Raw genomic sequence first — 19,256 nt, 5'->3', positions numbered from 1 at the left:
AGCCTTCCTAATTAGCAAGTCCATTCTCTTCGATCAATTTAGCATATTTCAAGTTTTTTAAATGTGGATTTTGCTAATTGTGTATAAACATTATTTTTCAATAATAAAGTTTCCTCTTGTGGATTTACCTAGGCTTTCTTGTGAATTTACCTAGGCTTTCTTGTGGATTTACCTAGGCTTTCTCGTCTTGCTTATGATTTTCCGTTAAACTCTGCATGTGGACAATAATATGTATAGATTAAAAACTGCGCATCACAGTACTAGTTTATTTTAATAAAAAAATAATCGAAAAAATGGCTCTTGTGATATTCAATATCCTTCTTTATTCGTATAACCATATATCACTTCATTTTGGCTATTCCCAAATAGTAGTCTTGTTTGGCGTCATATCGTATAACCTTAACAGTATAAAACACACACAAATGATGTCGTATATCGCAATGTTAGGCGCAATGATCGTAATTCTAACTTGTAATTGGTTGAGATTGCTCGGCGATGACACTACTGCCCTGTGTATGTAAGGCGCAATGATCGTAATTCTAACTTCTTATTGGTTGAGATTGCTCGGCGATGACACTACTGCCCAGTGTATATTAGGCGCAATGATCGTAATTCTAACTTCTAATTGGTTGAGATAGCTCGGCGATGACACTACTGCCCAGTGTATGTTAGCCGCAATGATCGTAATTCTAACTTCTAATTGGTTGATATTGCTCGGCGATGACACTACTGCCCAGTGTATGTTAGGCTCAATGATCGTAATTCTAACTTCTAATTGGTTGATATTGCTCGGCGATGACACTACTGCCCAGTGTATGTTAGGAGCAATGATCGTAATTCTAACTTCTAATTGGTTGATATTGCTCGGCGATGACACTACTGCCCAGTGTATGTTAGCCGCAATGATCGTAATTCTAACTTCTAATTGGTTGAGATTGCTCGGCGATGGCACTACTGCCCAGTGTATGTTAGGCGCAATGATCATAATTCTAACTTCTAATTGGTTGAGATTGCTCGGCGACGACACTACTGCCCGGTGTATGTTAGCCGCAATGATCGCAATTCTAACTTCTAATTGGTTGAGATTGCTCGGCGATGACACTACTGCCCTGTGTATGTAAGGCGCAATGATCGTAATTCTAACTTCTTATTGGTTGAGATTGCTCGGCGATGACACTACTGCCCAGTGTATGTTAGCCGCAATGATCGTAATTCTAACTTCTAATTGGTTGATATTGCTCGGCGATGACACTACTGCCCAGTGTATGTTAGCCGCAATGATCGTAATTCTAACTTCTAATTGGTTGAGATAGCTCGGCGATGACACTACTGCCCAGTGTATGTTAGCCGCAATGATCGTAATTCTAACTTCTAATTGGTTGATATTGCTCGGCGATGACACTACTGCCCAGTGTATATTAGGCGCAATGATCGTAATTCTAACTTCTAATTGGTTGATATTGCTCGGCGATGACACTACTGCCCAGTGTATGTTAGGAGCAATGATCGTAATTCTAACTTCTAATTGGTTGAGATAGCTCGGCGATGACACTACTGCCCAGTGTATGTTAGGAGCAATGATCGTAATTCTAACTTCTAATTGGTTGAGATTGCTCGGCGACGACACTACTGCCCGGTGTATGTTAGCCGCAATGATCGTAATTCTAACTTCTAATTGGTTGAGATTGCTCGGCGATGACACTACTGCCCAGTGTATGTTAGGTGATTCTGTAACATCATTAGCGTGTATGAACTAAAAAGTCTTGTCTGGTTTAAAAACATAAATAATGGAATTATGGTAGTGTGATAAAATTATCATTTAATTCGTTCTTATTTCATACGAAATTATTTAGACATGTCCTGCCCTTTCTGAGTTTTTTTAGATCGATAGAGCGTTGTTAAAATGAAAATATCTAGATTCAGTTTCATTAAGCTCATTTGAAATGATGACTTATTTAAGATCCTATATTTAAGGATTGGTTGTCATATTTTTGACGTTTATTGACGTGTAAACTACATCGGGCTTGCGATATATTTAACATGGTGCGCTAACGCGCACCATTCAATATATCGCAAGCCCGATGTAGTTTACACGTCAATAAACGTCAAAAATATGAAAACCAATCCTTATATTTATATTCCAAACCAACAATATTAGTTGTGCAATGTTGCGAGTATTGTTAATTGCTGTTTTAAAACTCTTATACACACCGACTGGGTCAGCGGTAAATTGTTCGGAACAGCCGGGTAGTTTCGCATTCCACAGTCGTTGTCAAGGGCAACCAGGCCGACAAAAACAATAAACAAGAAAGTTCCACAGTAAACACATCAATTTAATAATAGATTTTTTTTTTATTTAAATGCATATATGTCAATTACCAATTTGTATACTAACATGTGACCATTTTAATATATGTTGTGGTCATTTAGCGATTTAACTGTCATACAATAACATTTTAAGACACAACACAGCGGAACATCGCCACTTGGCGGTAATAAGGTCAGTGTATCACTACACTGACCTAATCCCCGTTGTAGTTCATTGGAAAATATGTTACAATTGGACCAGTAGAGTTATCTAGGCCCTATGCAGTGCAAATGTAAATATTAGATAATAACCGGTTTATAGACAGCGTGTTACACATATGCGCGAATATGTCTGATTCCTTGAACTAACAAGAACAACAAGAACACATTCACTTGTTTTCTATCACCATGAAATATATCAGGATTTGAAAGTATTCATATACTTTGACAGGAGAAACGTAATATCCACTTGTATAAGGTTATTTTTCTTCAAGGATGTGTCACACAACCCAAGTCTCAGGATGACGTCAATGAATTTTGCCACATCAATGTCGGAGGTTACACCTACGAGATCAGCAAGAGCGTCATGCGGTCCGTGGAAGGATCACGTCTCCAGCGGCTAGCACAGGACAAAAAATATACCTGCTTAATTGAGCGTCCCCGTACGGCATTCGAGTCTATCCTAGCCTATCATCAGACTGGACAGCTTCACATGCCGGAAAACCTCTGCCCCGGGGTCTTTAAACAGGAAATGGAATTCTGGGATATTAACCCGAACGTGATGGAAAACTGTTGCTACCATCGTTATGTCACGTTCGTACGAGAACAGATCATACTGACTGGATTCCTGGCGAAAACATTACAGGCAGAGGAGGATCTGGACTCACTGTTGTCGGACAGATCCACAAAGACATCACGACTGAGGGTCCGGTTGTGGACTGTGCTGGACAACAAGGATGCTTCCGTTGTAACTAAGGTAGCGTAGCTATGATACGGTATTACATCGACCTAAATCTTCATTGTTCACAGGTTCATAAAGCACAACCATTGTAATGTTTATGCTTGTCGTTTCGATGCCGTCAGTGCCTGTTTGTAATCTCTAAATGCATTAAAATATGGAAATTATACGATTTTAAAATCTCCTCTCTTTGGGATTGATAGGTAATCCTCTTAAAAGCCTTTATCCGGACAACAACTAATTTTCAATATCATATTGAGGCGTTGTCGATTCGATTGTCAACGTGTTTAATACCTGTGTGTTTACACGCTTTACCTGTCCTTAATCTGAGGAAGATGCCATAGCACACATCTTACTACTTGTCGGAACGTCAGATATAATCATTAAATAGTTGTGTGATATGAACGTGCATGCAAATCATATTCAACAATTGGATGTATTACTTCATTTTTCCCAATTTCATTGGTTTATGATTGTTTACCATTGATATTAAATGCGTAAATATTGATTTATAACGCTCGCGTCCTTAACACTAATAATCAATTAATGTACTGTTGCAATGCTTTGTTATGTGACAGGCAGTTGAATGCATGGCATATTGAATACAACCTCAACTTAACATAGCGGTTGATGCGACATAAGTTCAAGGTACTATTCAGAATCCCTTTATATACAGAATGGTATTAACCATTGATAGGGCAAAACGAACCCTAGTGAGAATGGATCTAATAGAATCCCGGATTTACACGATTGACTGCTAGTCTATTATGTTTAGGTTCTCATGAATTAAAGAAACATGGAACTTTATTTTGGAGATAGGTATAAAGCATGGGCGACAAACGCTGTGTTGTCACAGCCGGAATGATATAGCCTGTACTTTATACTCTATACAATTCATATCATGGTGTATGTTTTTAATTAGTAAGCAGATGAATTCACCTTTCCTTTGACGATCTTGGTAAAACAAACACATAACATGAACATGAACTTCCGGGACACGTGCTGTTCCCCCTTCGTTTGTACAGGTTTATGGTGTCTTTTCCTTTTGATTTCATACCTCTGTACTTCCTGTTGTCGTTGTGACTATTTTTGTGAACCCTTTTACCAATATATGTTTAGAATTATATGATCATCAATCTGTAGCAATTTTGAGAACGTTTAAACAGTTATAGTAAAATAGAAAAAAATCTAAAAAAGAACTTAGGGGATTCCAATCAAAGAAAAAGCAAAGACATACTAAGTACTCGGAATTGAAGCCGTGTATTTTAGCAGTTTAGCTTTTTGTTCATCATAGATGATTGACATGGCATAAGCGTTGACTTTCATTTTAATTTCAGATCTATTTCTGCGTGGCAACTGCTTTCATACTGATGGCCATCCTCGCCACAGCACTGGGAACTTTACCTTACCCCGACTCCAATTCTACTGCCATTACAGAGCTTGGTAATACAACACAGAACGACACCATTGGCCTAACTCCCGGCATGGAAAATCTATCCAACAATATCCATCCCAATACCACCCAACACGGAAGAGGAAGAGAAAAACGAGCTATGATACCTCAGCGCTCCCTTCAAACACTTGCTGAGTTAGACGAATCAGTGTCCGGAGAAAAAGCTGAGTACATGTATATATCTGACCAACAAGACGAGAGTCCTCCTGTCCCCTTCAGTGTGGCACGCCAGCCGGTTCTTAAACACAACGACATAGACAAGGATGATGACCACGGACAATCTCTAGATGGTTTAGTTAAGTATGCAGATCAAAAAGTTGAGTTTCGAAAGAAAAGAGACGAAGGCACGCTAGACGAACAAACACAATACTTAGATGAACCCCGAACCGACCGATCTAAGCCGATACACGTTGCCGACGATGACACGTTATCCCCTCGCGCTATGTTAGTAAATGACCAACTTTCAGAATTTGATAACCACCGGATATATGATAATTATAAGCAGCATACAAGTCAAAATAAAAATAAAAAATCAGATGATGATGCGTCTCGAAGAGACGAGCAGAACATTGATTTTCAACAAGGGGATGGCGCCAAACATTTGCAAGGGAACCGTGAACAGATTCGAAAAGAATACCCCGATCAGCACCGAAAGAAGAGCAACAAACAGCGTCTTGAGGATAACCGCGATAAGAATCGAAATGAACACATCGATAAGCTCAAAACGAAGAACGACGAACAACTTCATGAGGATAATCGCCAACAGAATCGAAAGGAAACCCTTGACCTGCATCAAGAAGAGAGTACAAATGAGGTTGGATCGGAAAAAAAAACTATTTTATTCAGTCATGCACTTGAAAAAGACGAGTCTGATAGCTTTCATAAAAGCAATGATAAACGTGAATACTTTTCTTCTATACGAAATACATTCAATGACAATCTAAACAAACAAATTTCAGGAACTGAAAATGAGCAATCACAAAATATCCGTAAACAACGAAGTCTAACCTCTGTGGATGCAAATACCACTGGATATGTTGGAAACGTCACAGGAAACATTGAAAACGTCACAAGAGATGTTACAAACGCCACAGGATATGCTACAAACGTAACAGAAAGTGTTGAAAGAGTCACACAGGTTACCATAAACCTCACGATGTCTTTGTTGAACGTAACTAGTATCCAGTTGAATGGCAGTAACACCTCTATATATCCTGCTGGAAACACCAGTTTAAATTCCTCTCAATGGTCTTATGATGCAGATGCTAACTTCACATTTGAAATGGATGCAGGCAATGACTCTTTCTTCAACTCTAACATGTCCCGTATGAAAGTAAATAAGATAAGATTTTTTGGGGAAAAGATCGAGTCGTTGAAGGATGTTATTAACACCATTCTTCCTGAGGCTCCTACCTCCAAAGTCCTCACTATTGAGACCGCCATTGACAGGGAACAGCTTACCTATATATACATAGAGTATGCCACGAATAGCTTCTTCACTGTCGAGCTATTTCTCCGTCTTCTCTGCTGTCCTCGAGCAACAAAATACATATTTTCATTCCAAAATGTTATCGACATGCTCGTGTTGGCGGCAGTCTACATTAGGAGTCTGTTTTTCCTACTTGACACCGAGGACTACCAAAGCGATATCGATATTCTTCTTTACCTACAGATGCTCCGGGTACTAAGACTTCTTCGACTCCTGGAGAACGTTACGGCATACAAAGTCCTCTGTTACACAATGAAAGTTGGGAAAAACGACATCTTTCTCATGTTGCTTTATGTTCTCATTGGCGTACTGTTCTTTTCAAATTTTATCTATTTCTTCGAACGAAACGACGATTTCCCCAGCATTCCCGACTCCTGGTGGTGGAGTATGGTTACCATGACTACAGTGGGATACGGAGACATGGTTCCAAAAACGTTTATTGGTAAAATCATCGGATCCGTTTGTGCACTCTCTGGAGTCTTCATGTTCTCACTTATCATACCGATTTTTGTGAATACATTTCTAACGATATATCAATACGCAGAAGTACGCAAACGAGATACAACCCTCCCTCGTGACATCCACAACAAGAAACAGAACAGCTACAAGCTCCGGGAACAGAGTGTTTGAGAAATATTCACCGACGCCAGGGAACAGAACAGCTACAAGATCTGGGAGGAGAGTGTTTTAAACATATACACTCACTCCGGGAACATAATTGCTACCCGGTCTGGGAGGACAGTGTTTTAAACATATACACTCACTCCAGGGACAGAATAGCTACAAGGTCTGGGAACAGAGTGTTTGAGAAATGAGGAGAGTGTTTTAAACATATACACTCACTCCCGGAACATAATTGCTACACGGTCTGGGAGGATAGTGTTTTAAACATATACACTCACTCCCGGAACATAATTGCTACACGGTCTGGGAGGATAGTGTTTTAAACATATACACTCACTCCAGGACCATAATTGCTACAAGATCTGGGAGGAGAGCGTTTTAAACATATACACTCACTCCAGGGACAGAATAGCTACAAGGTCTGGGAACAGAGTGTTTGAGAAATGAGGAGAGTGTTTTAAACATATACACTCACTCCGGGAACATAATTGCTACCCGGTCTGGGAGGACAGTGTTTTAAACATATACACTCACTCCAGGGACAGAATAGCTACAAGGTCTGGGAACAGAGTGTTTTAAACATATACACTCACTCCCGGAACATAATCGCTACAAGGTCTGGGAGGAGAGCGTTTTAAACATATACACTCACTCCAGGGACAGAATAGCTACAAGGTCTGGGAACAGAGTGTTTGAGAAATGAGGAGAGTGTTTTAAACATATACACTCCCTCCAGGAACATAATCGCTACAAGGTCTGGGAACAGAGTGTTTTAAACATATACACTCACTCCGGGAACATAATTGCTACCCGGTCTGGGAGGAGGGTGTTTTAAACATATACACTCACTCCAGGGACAGAATAGCTACAAGGTCTGGGAACAGAGTGTTTGAGAAATGAGGAGAGTGTTTTAAACATATACACTCACTCCAGGGACAGAATAGCTACAAGGTCTGGGAACAGAGTGTTTTAAACATATACACTCACTCCCGGAACATAATTGCTACACGGTCTGGGAGGATAGTGTTTTAAACATATACACTCACTCCAGGGACAGAATAGCTACAAGGTCTGGGAACAGAGTGTTTGAGAAATGAGGAGAGTGTTTTAAACATATACACTCACTCCGGGAACATAATTGCTACCCGGTCTGGGAGGACAGTGTTTTAAACATATACACTCACTCCCGGAACATAATCGCTACAAGGTCTGGGAGGAGACTGTTTTAAACATATACACTCACTCCAGGGACAGAATAGCTACAAGGTCTGGGAACAGAGTGTTTGAGAAATGAGGAGAGTGTTTTAAACATATACACTCACTCCAGGAACATAATTGCTACAATGTTTCGAGAGGAGAGTTTTTTTTAAACATATACACTCACTCCAGGAACAGAATAGCTACAAGGTCTGGGAACAGAGTGTTTGAGAAATGTACGACCAGGAAATAGAAGGGGTGCAAGGTCAGATAGGCATCGGATCTATACTTTTAATAAATTGATAGTCAGAACTGATTTGTTTTATTCTTCAGTGTGTGTCGGTATTTGTGACAGTCATACGTATGGGAACTATTTGGACGTTTCCACGGTGACGCTGATGACAGTTCCTGATGTTGTTACAAAAGAGATCCGGTAAGGTGGAATAAGAACTAATAATGCGGGCCTCGCGAAAATGATTAGTTCAAAAGATGATTTATATTTATCGGTTGATATATTGGTTACAGTTTACGTCAGTGTCCGCCGGATTTGTAACTATTTAAGGAGTGAAACGCTTTTTCATAATTATTATTTGTGCTGATTATGTGATTTCAAGAATTCTATTTGATAGTATATTGTTGTATATTTTCTCAGTTAATAATCAGTTTTAAATGCAAATTTGTCTAAGTGATGGAACAGCTTTTTTTGCGGGAACGATGTCCATGTTTTGTACGGTTATTAGTTTAATGGTTTCTCATAGATCAGTATTTTAGGTAACTTTAGTTCAATGGTTTCTCATAGATCAGTATTTTAGGTTACTTTAGTTTAATGGTTTCTCATTGATAAATATTTTAGACAACTTTAGTTTAATGGTTTCTCATTGATTAATATTTTAGACAACTTTAGTCTAATGATTTCTCATAGATAGGTATTTTAGGTTACTTTAGTTTAATGGTTTCTCATTGATCAGTATTTTAGGTAACTATAGTTTAAGGTTTTCTCATTTATCAGTATTTTAGGTAACTTTAGTTTGATGTTTTCTCATTGATCAGTATTTTAGGTAACTTTAGTTTAATGGTTTCTCATTGATTAGTATTTTCGGTAACGATAGTTTAAGGTTTTCTCATTGATCAGTATTTTAGATAACTTTAGTTAAATAGTTTCTCATTTATCAGTATTTAGATAACTTTAGTTTAATGGTTCCTCATTGATCAGTATTTTAGGGAACTTTAGTTTTAGGGTTTCTCATTGATCAGTATTTTATAAAACTTTAGTTATCGGACCGTTAAGAAGGGGCTTTCTTCTTACTAGAATTTTAATATAGCTGAATTGTTTTTAAATTCGCTTTGATAAGGTTTGAGCTTGAGATTACACATAAAAGTAAGGCAGTTTATTATATTGCAATGCAGAGCTCAGTATTATTACACCAATCATATAAAATACAACGGTTGATGTAAATAAGAATCACAAGGATTGGACTGGATGAATAAATCGAATAACGGAGTGCTTCGCGGTTTATTCAGAGAGGACTTCGTTTTTTTGTTTATGCATCGATAAACCAATTTCATATATAGTCCAATCCTAAATTGTCCCTATATAAGTGTGATATGATGATCTGGGTATGTACTATCACCTTAGAGTAAAGTCCAGGAGTGATATAACCTGTTGAGGGGACCCTAATCCGATATGATACGAATGTTGGGTAAAAAAAAAGATTTATTATACCGAATGGAAAGTTAATTTGATATCAATTTAGAATAACAAAAATAAGGTGAATTTTCGAATTTGATTTAAAGAATAAATTTCACAAGTCAATCCCCAATTATAGAAAATTACACGGCTTTGTAACTGGTATACAACACCTGGGTAGAGGCAAACTTTGCAAAATAGTGTTTTTTCTTCAAACTGCAGTCAACATTTGAGTGATGCTCTGCACTGTTGCTTAGGTCCATCTTAAATGACACCACTATATATTATTAGTTTAAGTACATTATTAAGGGATGCCCCATGTCATATTGTAATTTAAAGCATTGTGGCACCTGTTGTTGACTGAAAAGTTCTCAAATAAATTTGCTGCTTCGAAATATCTTCGTTTTTGTTCTTAGGATAAATTCCCTAAAGTAATTGCTCCGATTTCCTGTTCCTCTCGCCCCTGTTACTCGTGTAGTTGTTGTGACTTGGCGAGGAGGCGTTGGCTACAAACAAATGCCAGTGTGAAAAAAATCGATCACACTTATTTGTGTATCACGTTTTCTTTTTGCGGAGAGATTCAGTTTATATTTGGTAGATTAACCATAATATAACCTGCATTTCTGTCTTCTCTCTGACAATCAAAATACAATCACACGTTCTTTTTCTATAATTGGATGAAATTCCCGGAAAATGAGTTTAGTAGCTATTGCGCACAGGGTCGCACATCCTGACACAGCGTGTATATGTTTATAAGTTTGTGATATTTGCATGATATGACGTAGGTTGAGTTATAAAAATTGGTACATTTTAACAAAAACTTATATGATATACAGTTTCCATGGTTTCAATGTAGATGTACATATAGGTTTTTAATGAGGCATCTCGTCTGTCAACCAAACCGATAGGGATTTACGATATATCGATTATTTTCTAGTTCTTTCATATTTTATATGTTTCGGAATAACTGTCGATAAAGCTAATATACGTTGTCTGTGCTCTGACGTTTAATGTTCGACATCGGCGTTTGTTGTTTTGCCATTCACAGTAATGAAGTGTATTGAATGAAAAATGATAAAGAAAATTGGTATCTAATATATATATGTCGTTACCGACTGTCCTTACCTCATGGTCTGGTCGTAACCTTTAACATGCGTACTGATACACGTGTCGTATTGCGGTATAGGTGTGTCGCTTTATCATTTTACGTTATTTTAGTGCAGATGTATGTTGTGTTCGAGTAACAACTTATGATCAGATGTCCATCTTTGTCAACCATCTTTAATAGATTGCCAGAACGAGGCTAACACACATGAATATACACGTATCCGGTATAAGGCCTAACTAATCGATAAGTGAGATACCACAACTCCCTTTGTTTTCAAAGTTTGATAAAACTTAAATGGTAATTATGACTAGTTATATAATTTATACATTCTGTGAAATAAAAGAACATATATATATATGAAGTATAGCATAGTCTTTTTTTGTTAACGAATGTCCTTTCTGTTTTATCAGATTTAACCATGTCCATTTTCCTTGAACTGATGATAAATAGAGTTGTCTCACTTGAAATTAAAGTGTAGAATTGAACTGCCTTACAGTGTTTTCTTCTTTTCTTTCTATCAACCATTGACAGACATATCAAACTAATAATAAAATGTCCAACAATTTAATGTCCATTATGACGAGAACTTTTTTAACACAATCAAATAATACTGTTCTGTAAACTTCCTGTTCACAGTTTATGATTTTGCTATCAAGAGTGGTCAATTTCACTAGCTATATTTTAGAAAAATGAGTCTAAAATGATGTATTGATACATATACTAGCGGAACAAAGAAACTGTGCATGCCTAAAATGTGTTATAAAAATAAATGTGTATGACGGAGAACAACAAGGTTTTCATGGACAATTTATTTGTTATTTATTTTCTGTTGGTTTAAACTTTCCGGCCTGTCCTTTCTCGGGCTATTTATAATTAATTACGCAATGTCGTAACATCGACTGTGTTACAGATGGCATTCCAGATCTGTACCAACGCTGCAGCCAAATCAGCCAACGTCACCGGTTGATTAGGCAATGCCCGTAATCTGCGCTTCATTTCATCCTAGACGTGTTCAAAGGGCGACAGATCGGGGGGATACAGCAGGCCAGGGCAACACGTCAACGCTCTGCTGGGTCAGAAAGTCCATAGCGACACGAGCTGTGTGTGGCCTGGCGTTGTCCTGCTGTAGCGTAATGTGACGTTGCTGCCCTTGCACGAATGGAACGACGTGGGTCCGGAGGATCTCGTCACGGTAACGTAGCGCGTTCAAATTCCCGTTAACAACTACCAGAGGCGTTCTCCCGTTGGCTGTGATGCCGCCCCAAATCATAACGCTGCCTCCGCCGAAAGAACGTCGTTGTGACACACACGCGTCACGGAAACGTTCTCCAACGCGACGATACACTCTGGAACGGCCGTCACTACTACATGTATCCAGGTGGACTCGCGACTTGTCCGTAAATAAAATGCCTGCCCAATCCCGTCGAGTAAATCGCAGATGCCTTCTGCACCAGTCCAGACGTGCTACACGATGACGTGGCAAAAGAACTGGGCGGATTGCAGGAGTAATCTTTCCTTTAATTTTTCTGAGTTCACTCCACAGACTATTCTATCCCTGATCATCTCGTCTTTAATTGGAGCGAATTGCATGTTTTTGCTATCAACCTGAGATCTGTTACATACTGATCGATTGCTTCGTTTTTGTGCTGAGAACGGGTATAGAATCGATGACGCCAGACAGTGATATTCTCTATTGGTGCAAAGTAATCTTTGAATTTATCGGAAAGTACATCTATTTTGTCCTTATCGTCATCTAGAAGCGTTAACGCGTTGAAAAGTTCTCTACTATCTTGGCCTTTAAGGTACAGAAAGGCGGCACATTTATCTTTTTGATCCCACCCATGCACCGCAATGTCCAGGTATAATTCCATCGTTTGTTTCCAACATCTCCTACTTTTTGGGAGATCGCCGTAGCTGTAAACTCTAGCTCTGGGGGTGGGCGTGTTCCATGTTGACAACAACAAGTGAGCTGTAACAGTAGCTCTGAGGGAAAATGTTAGGTTTTTTTCAAAATGGCGAACCACGTGCTTTGGTACAGTAATCAGTATGTCGGTGAGGGGAGACCGTCGAGTAGGTTGTTTATCAAGTATTATTTAGTTTTTCTGAGCAAAATTCTGATGTACTTGAGTTGTTTACCCATATAGCCTACGGTTCGCTGATTTCTTGACTTTACTCCTGACACCATGTTGTGTTCGAGTAACAACTCATGATCAGATGTCAATCTTTGTCAGCCATGTTTAATAGATTGCCAGAACGAGGTTTACACACACGAAAACACACGTATCCGGTATAAGGCCTAACTAATCGATAAGTCAGATTGCCACAATGTACAGTTCGACCTCATATAAAACCAGCAAGAGTATACCAAAATGTCAGCAAAATTGTCATTTATTTAGTTTATGAACTCATAATCGCTTAAATGAATGGGGTGAAAAGAATAAAAGAAAACACCATTATTATCAATTAAGTTAAGTTAACGATCAGTAAATCAAAATCGTCGCGCGTGTTGTAAATTATTAAGTTGTCCCTGTGGGTGTTGTTGTTAGTAACGATCGAGGTTAACAGGGACGGGAGAAGTACGTAACTATCCAAGCGGTATGCATTAAGCAAAAACGTCCACATATTTTTGCGGTCATTTGGTCAGCGCTTATGATTTGAATTAAAACAATAGACAGCAAGCACTTTTACAATGCACAGCTAAGGTCAATACATTGTCATTCAGTCCTCATTATATCAGCCAGACCGCCTAAAGTTTAAATCCATTCCAGGTTGATACTCTAGCGAACAGATCATGGAAGCATTTTATAACACTTGTTCCGTTTATATTCCTTTTGACCCAAAGATATACGGTAGCTTGTGAGATCATTGACCCATTTTGTAACACTTGTTCCGTTTGTATTCCTTTTGACCCAAAGATATACGGTAGCTTGTGAGATCATTAAACCATTTTGCAACACTTGTTCCGTTTGTATTCCTTTTGACACAAAGATATACGGTAGCTTGTAAAATCATTGAAGCATTTTGTATCACTTGTTCCGTTTGTATTCCTTTTGACCCAAAGATATACGGTAGCTTGTGTGAAAAGAAAATCTTTTCTGTTATTTGTTTTTAATTAAACTGCTTTTGATATGTTCGTGAATAGCCAAAATTGTTATGTAAAATAGAGAAGTTAGCCACGAAACTACACACGTGTTTACACCTTGACATGTCTGTTCATGTGGACAATTTCCCATTGCTTCATCCAGGGTCCAGTGATAGTTGTATCTAGATCCGGGTCGTCCGCCCCCTACAACAAAAACACCATACTTACTGTCTTGTTCATCAATATTACACGTATCAAGGGTTTTCTACCGCACATGGTACAATCTACACTGAATTATATATTAAGATTGTCATAACAACCCCGAATATGCCGAACGATTATATTCTAACTCAGATAAATGCATTATGTGTTCTCATCGCAAACGAAAATTTAAGAACCAATAAAGTAGTATCTGTCCTCTACAACTTGAATTTAAAGATACTTCGGATTCCTCTGCAGCATTTTCCTTTTTTTTTTAGCTAAATAATTTTAAATTCATGACATATGCCCTTGCTACCAGGTTTCCAAATAGGTTTTGCTGGAATTCTTTATTTCACTTTTCTTCTATTTCCTCTGTTCTTGTCGTTGTGTATTATTTTGCAATATCTTCGAGTTGGGCTTTGTTCTTGCGTATTTACAATATGCCAAACAGTTCCTTTCTTTATATGCTGCCCACCTGTTTTTTACCTACAAGATTTCCACCATAGCTATATATTGTAATTCCTAGTTAAATTCAGTAAAACTACTAAAGGATGTTTCTTCCATTTTTAGAGGAAATAAACTTTTCCTGTGCGTATTAATTTGTGTCACACGGTTAGGCCAGTATTGTTCCGCCAAAACAGCAAAATACTTTTGCTACATATATTGAAATAAACGATATTGACCAAATATGAGGATTGATTCTTGTCTTGAGAATTTAATGGAGTGAAGAATCGAGTTAGCCTTGAGACAAATTCAACATGAATGCAGTTCATCACCTTATACAATCAACAATAGCAAGTTTCAGTTTTAACTTTTAAATCGGAAGATAAAAATGTCAAGCATGATATTTGGTAAAACACCAAAACAGCAATATACATGACAAATTGAATTCAAACCTCGGTTTGTCCCGCCACTGATGCCTTCTGTTGGGCGTTTCTATCGACCGAGTCAAACGTCTCCCAGTCTATGTCAAGGTTCGGATTGTCTGAAGATCGCATAGCAATCTTCTCTTTCAATCCCCATAGTCCGCTCGGACAGTCCAGGCGCTGCCATCTTAAGTCAACTGTCCACCGGATCTGGTTCGTCGTGTTGGGAAGGCTAGTGTAAAACGAGAGAGATATAGCACTCAGGTCAAGGGTGTAAACTAAGTATGATGATATTTAGTACTGTAATTGATATAGAATTTAGCTGCATTTCTTTATCATCAATTATGAAATAGGTTTAATCACTTATTGTACATAGGTTTATCAGGCACATCCAGTGAGACGTTTCCATGACTACTAGCGTATAGCCTGTGTGCGTAAGTACGCAATGGTGTAACATATGTTACCGAGTTAGGAGTCGTACATATTATAATCTGAATGAACATACGTTTTACCGATCATTTTTCTGATAACTGTCACAGAGTACATGTTATACTACTCAGCGAAAAGTCACGCACAAACACATTACACTGGTTGTGTCATATGAATTTAATTTTCAAAAATTGATAAAAGAAAATATTGATAGAATTTGTGTGGCCGGATGGTAGGATAGCGCGCAGGGGTAGTTAATGTTGGAAGGAAGCCGAAGTGCCCGGAGAAAACCCACGTAGTCCAGCATTTCATATCAGATCGAGGAATCGAATACCGCCGTCTTTGTGAAAGGTAAGGGCATTATCCAATGTGCCACCCTATCGCACGTGCAACAATACATACATTACGCATTGCATGTACTGATAAGTACTGCTAATAAACATACATCATACTCAATATCTGTTAATATAACACTTAAAAACATACATCATACTCAATTTCTGTTAATATAACACTTAAAAACATACATCATACTCAATATCTGTTAATATAACACTTAAAAACATACATCATACTCAATGTCTGTAAATATAATACTTAAAAACATACATCATACTCAATATCTGTTAATATAACACTTACAAACATACATCATACTCAATATCTGTTAATATAACACTTAAACACATTCATCAAACTCAATATTTGTTAATATAACACTTACATGATACGCCTTATGTGGTAATGTGTGTTATTATACCTGTAGTGAAAATCCTGTAATATGATTGGTCGAGACAAATTGTTCATTTTACACTGTCACACTCGCTTTAACATTGAGTCAATTGAAGGGTGCTTCCCAACGCCCTATCAACGGGCGACAGTGTGGTTTGACAGTGCGAAATAGTGACCACGCAAAGAAGATGCGCGTACGGTACGGTTTGTTTCAGCCACCATTTATTTGCATTGTGATTCTCGCATGTGGTACACAGGCGGTCCATGTCGCACCGTTGCTTACTCGCCGGTGATTAGTACAACAATGTAACGCTGAGATGAGTGAGATTTCCAAACGCTTCATTCACCAGGTAGTTAGGATAAACAATTGGCCGTCTGCTACGTTTAGTAAATGACGGCAAGATTTACAGATGTCAAGTTGGGTGTTTTGGATAAAATGTTTACGGATAAAAATATAAGGACTCTATACGCACGCGGTCGGTACTGTCAAACGAACATGTACAAAGCAGTTGCATGAAAAAACCGGGCAGTGAAACATAAGGACACTATCACTGACGTAGCTGCGATAACGTAGATTTCTGAGGACGAGAGATTTTTTTTTTATATATATTACGTCGTCAGAGCTACGAAGCGGTCCTATGCCAACTAATGGAGCAAAATCAAAAGTGTTAATCTGTAAGATTGCATATAATTCACGCCTCATATGAGTATAATGTAATCAAATATTGCATACCTGTTGAAAAAACGAATCCTTACCCATGCAAAAAACTCTTTTACGAAATTAACAAAGCCCGTCTTGGGGAAAAAAAAATATAAACGACCGCCATGACAGATCACGCGTGATGCTTTCTCAATTATCCTTTCTATATATGGCCTGCATGGCCAAATATAGTATTACTAGTGATGCCGCCATGTTTACTACAATATCCATATTGGGTCATGACACCCATATTTGGACGTCTGACCTATATCGGAAGAGAGACAAACTTTCAAACATGGCGGTCAATTCAGATTTCGATTATGCTTGCTACGTTAACTTGATAATTTAACGACATTTTAGGCAGAGTTAAACTTCAAGTTGTGCAGGATATCAACAAAAATAGTTCATACTACAACCTTATTTATGGATGGGGACCAATGTGCTGTCAATTTATTCTAAAATCGCCCCGGTGTGATTCACACCGGGCTTGCTCCATTACAAGGCATGGGATCGATTTAATACCCGGCCGGGGCAGAGGAGCCCGGTTATTAATATTAGTACTATCACTGACGATGATATGAAGAAACTGTTCGGTAGGCGAACTCGATCGTCATTTCAGCAATTAAATTGTTGTAACGGCGATGATATTTCGCAAATCACTTACTTTATTTTTAAAGTGTGATGAATGTATATATCGTAATTCTATTCGCTGATTTCGTATGTTATTCAGGTAAGATACGTTGATATGTTGGCGTTAATCATTTGTGCTGTGTCACCGTAATTCAAACGCTTAGAAGATAGATAGTTTTTGAGGTACCATAAAAACATACAGGTGATTATATCCCATTCACCGCTATGTGTCTCTAAGATAGTCAGTGGTATAAATAGGCAGAAACCAGCAAAACATAAAAAAAACACCATAATATATACACAACGTATGTAGAAATGAGCACATACACATAAAAGTAAACACAACAACCACTAAGTATCCTCCCACAACCAACCCCTCCCCCCTCCCCAAAATCATCCCCAACACCACACCGGTCCATACAACTATCACTTGATAAACTTGATAAAGCCCATAAATCCATTGGCACATTTCTTTGACACCCAGCACTTCTTTCAATCTCCAACCCCTCCAGCTCCCGTTCAGGTTATAACCAAACTATAACACTAATTCTGTAGTAGTACTGCGCTTGCGTGCTATCTCACAGACCGGTTTCCGGTATCGATAACCACGTTGTTTACCTATGTGACGGTAGACCGATAGTGTGACACTGATTTGATAGATTAATAACACAGTGCAATCTAATCTAATTCCGTGCTAGTACATAATGTCTTTTAAGGCTGTCGTGCTCGGCGCGACTAGGTCATGTAGGTATCTGACTATAGGGCAACCATAGTGACTAGGGCTAGCCACGACGTGGTGGTCGAGTTGTGTACTGCCTGGATTGTACGGTAGTGTGTGTAGTATAGAGAAGAGAGGTTTGGTAATGGTTTTAGGATGTCATGCAGTAATGATTTTGCTCATATCCATATCATGTATTAATCATTAGGTATGCTGGTTATAAGGAAGTTACACATATTTGTATATATTTGCAACTTTAATATAGATATAATTAAGCCTACAGCACAGGGAACTATAGAAGTGGCTAGGGTACGGACCCCGGAACGTTACAAAAGCTTGAATAGTTAAACCTGTTGATGAAAATACAATTTACGTGTATTTGTAACTTTAAAAACTTTGTTTATTCAGGACTTCCGGTATACTATAATAATTCGCCTCGGGTGACAGTGATACCCTCGGGGTGACACTAGGCACTGTCACACTCTAATGAGACTAGTATTTATATATTACTACAAACTATTGTATCGTACCTGCGGTGCGGTATAACGTTAGAGAACAGAACCATTCCTCCAAATGGGACCTGACACACCCTCCGATCTCTGGATAAGTCCACACCTGAATCGGCACAAAAACGTAAACATAATTAGGTCAACTCTCCTTGTTAATGATGATTCAGATTGGTAATAATGTGTAAGTTTGACACCATCCTCGTCATAGCACTATCCGATAGTGCAAATGTAAATATATGAAACTGAATTTTTCAAACATGATAGCTGATTACAATACTAGAATGAAAACTAGGGCGATCAATTGATAGACAAGATCCCATAAACAGCTAGACATTGATGNAAAGAAAAAAAAAAAAAAAAAAAAAAAAAAAAAAAAAAAAATAGTTTCCCCACTCCCCCGGCTCTATACTAGTTGGTCCCCTCCCCCGGCTCTATACTAGTTGGTCCCCTCCCCTTGCTCTATACTAGTTTGCCCCCTCCCCCGGATCTATACTTTTTAGCCCCCTCCCCCGGATCTATAAGTTTCCCCCCTCCCTCGGCTCTATACTAGTTTGCCCCCTCCCCCG

At 38.4% G+C, this 19,256-nt stretch overlaps 1 protein-coding gene across 1 annotated transcript; it reads right to left on the bottom strand.

Annotated features, from left to right (window-relative positions):
- Window positions 1-12,272: 12,272 nt before the first annotated feature.
- On the bottom strand, window positions 12,273-18,792 carry LOC110459466. Its single transcript, XM_021511737.1, has 3 exons — window positions 18,712-18,792; window positions 15,003-15,204; window positions 12,273-14,109 (listed from the first exon to the last, which is right to left on the bottom strand). The coding sequence occupies exons 1-3, from the start codon at window positions 18,744-18,746 to the stop codon at window positions 14,017-14,019; spliced, it is 330 nt and encodes a 109-aa protein (XP_021367412.1). The 5' UTR covers window positions 18,747-18,792; the 3' UTR covers window positions 12,273-14,016.
- Between the last annotated feature and the right edge of the window lie 464 nt (window positions 18,793-19,256).

Source organism: Mizuhopecten yessoensis, unplaced genomic scaffold (assembly GCF_002113885.1).
Source record: "Mizuhopecten yessoensis strain PY_sf001 unplaced genomic scaffold, ASM211388v2 scaffold10071, whole genome shotgun sequence".
NCBI lineage: Eukaryota > Metazoa > Mollusca > Bivalvia > Pectinida > Pectinidae > Mizuhopecten > Mizuhopecten yessoensis.
The sequence above is the reverse complement of the archived record's forward strand: the minus strand, read 5'-3'. Positions and strand labels throughout refer to the sequence as shown.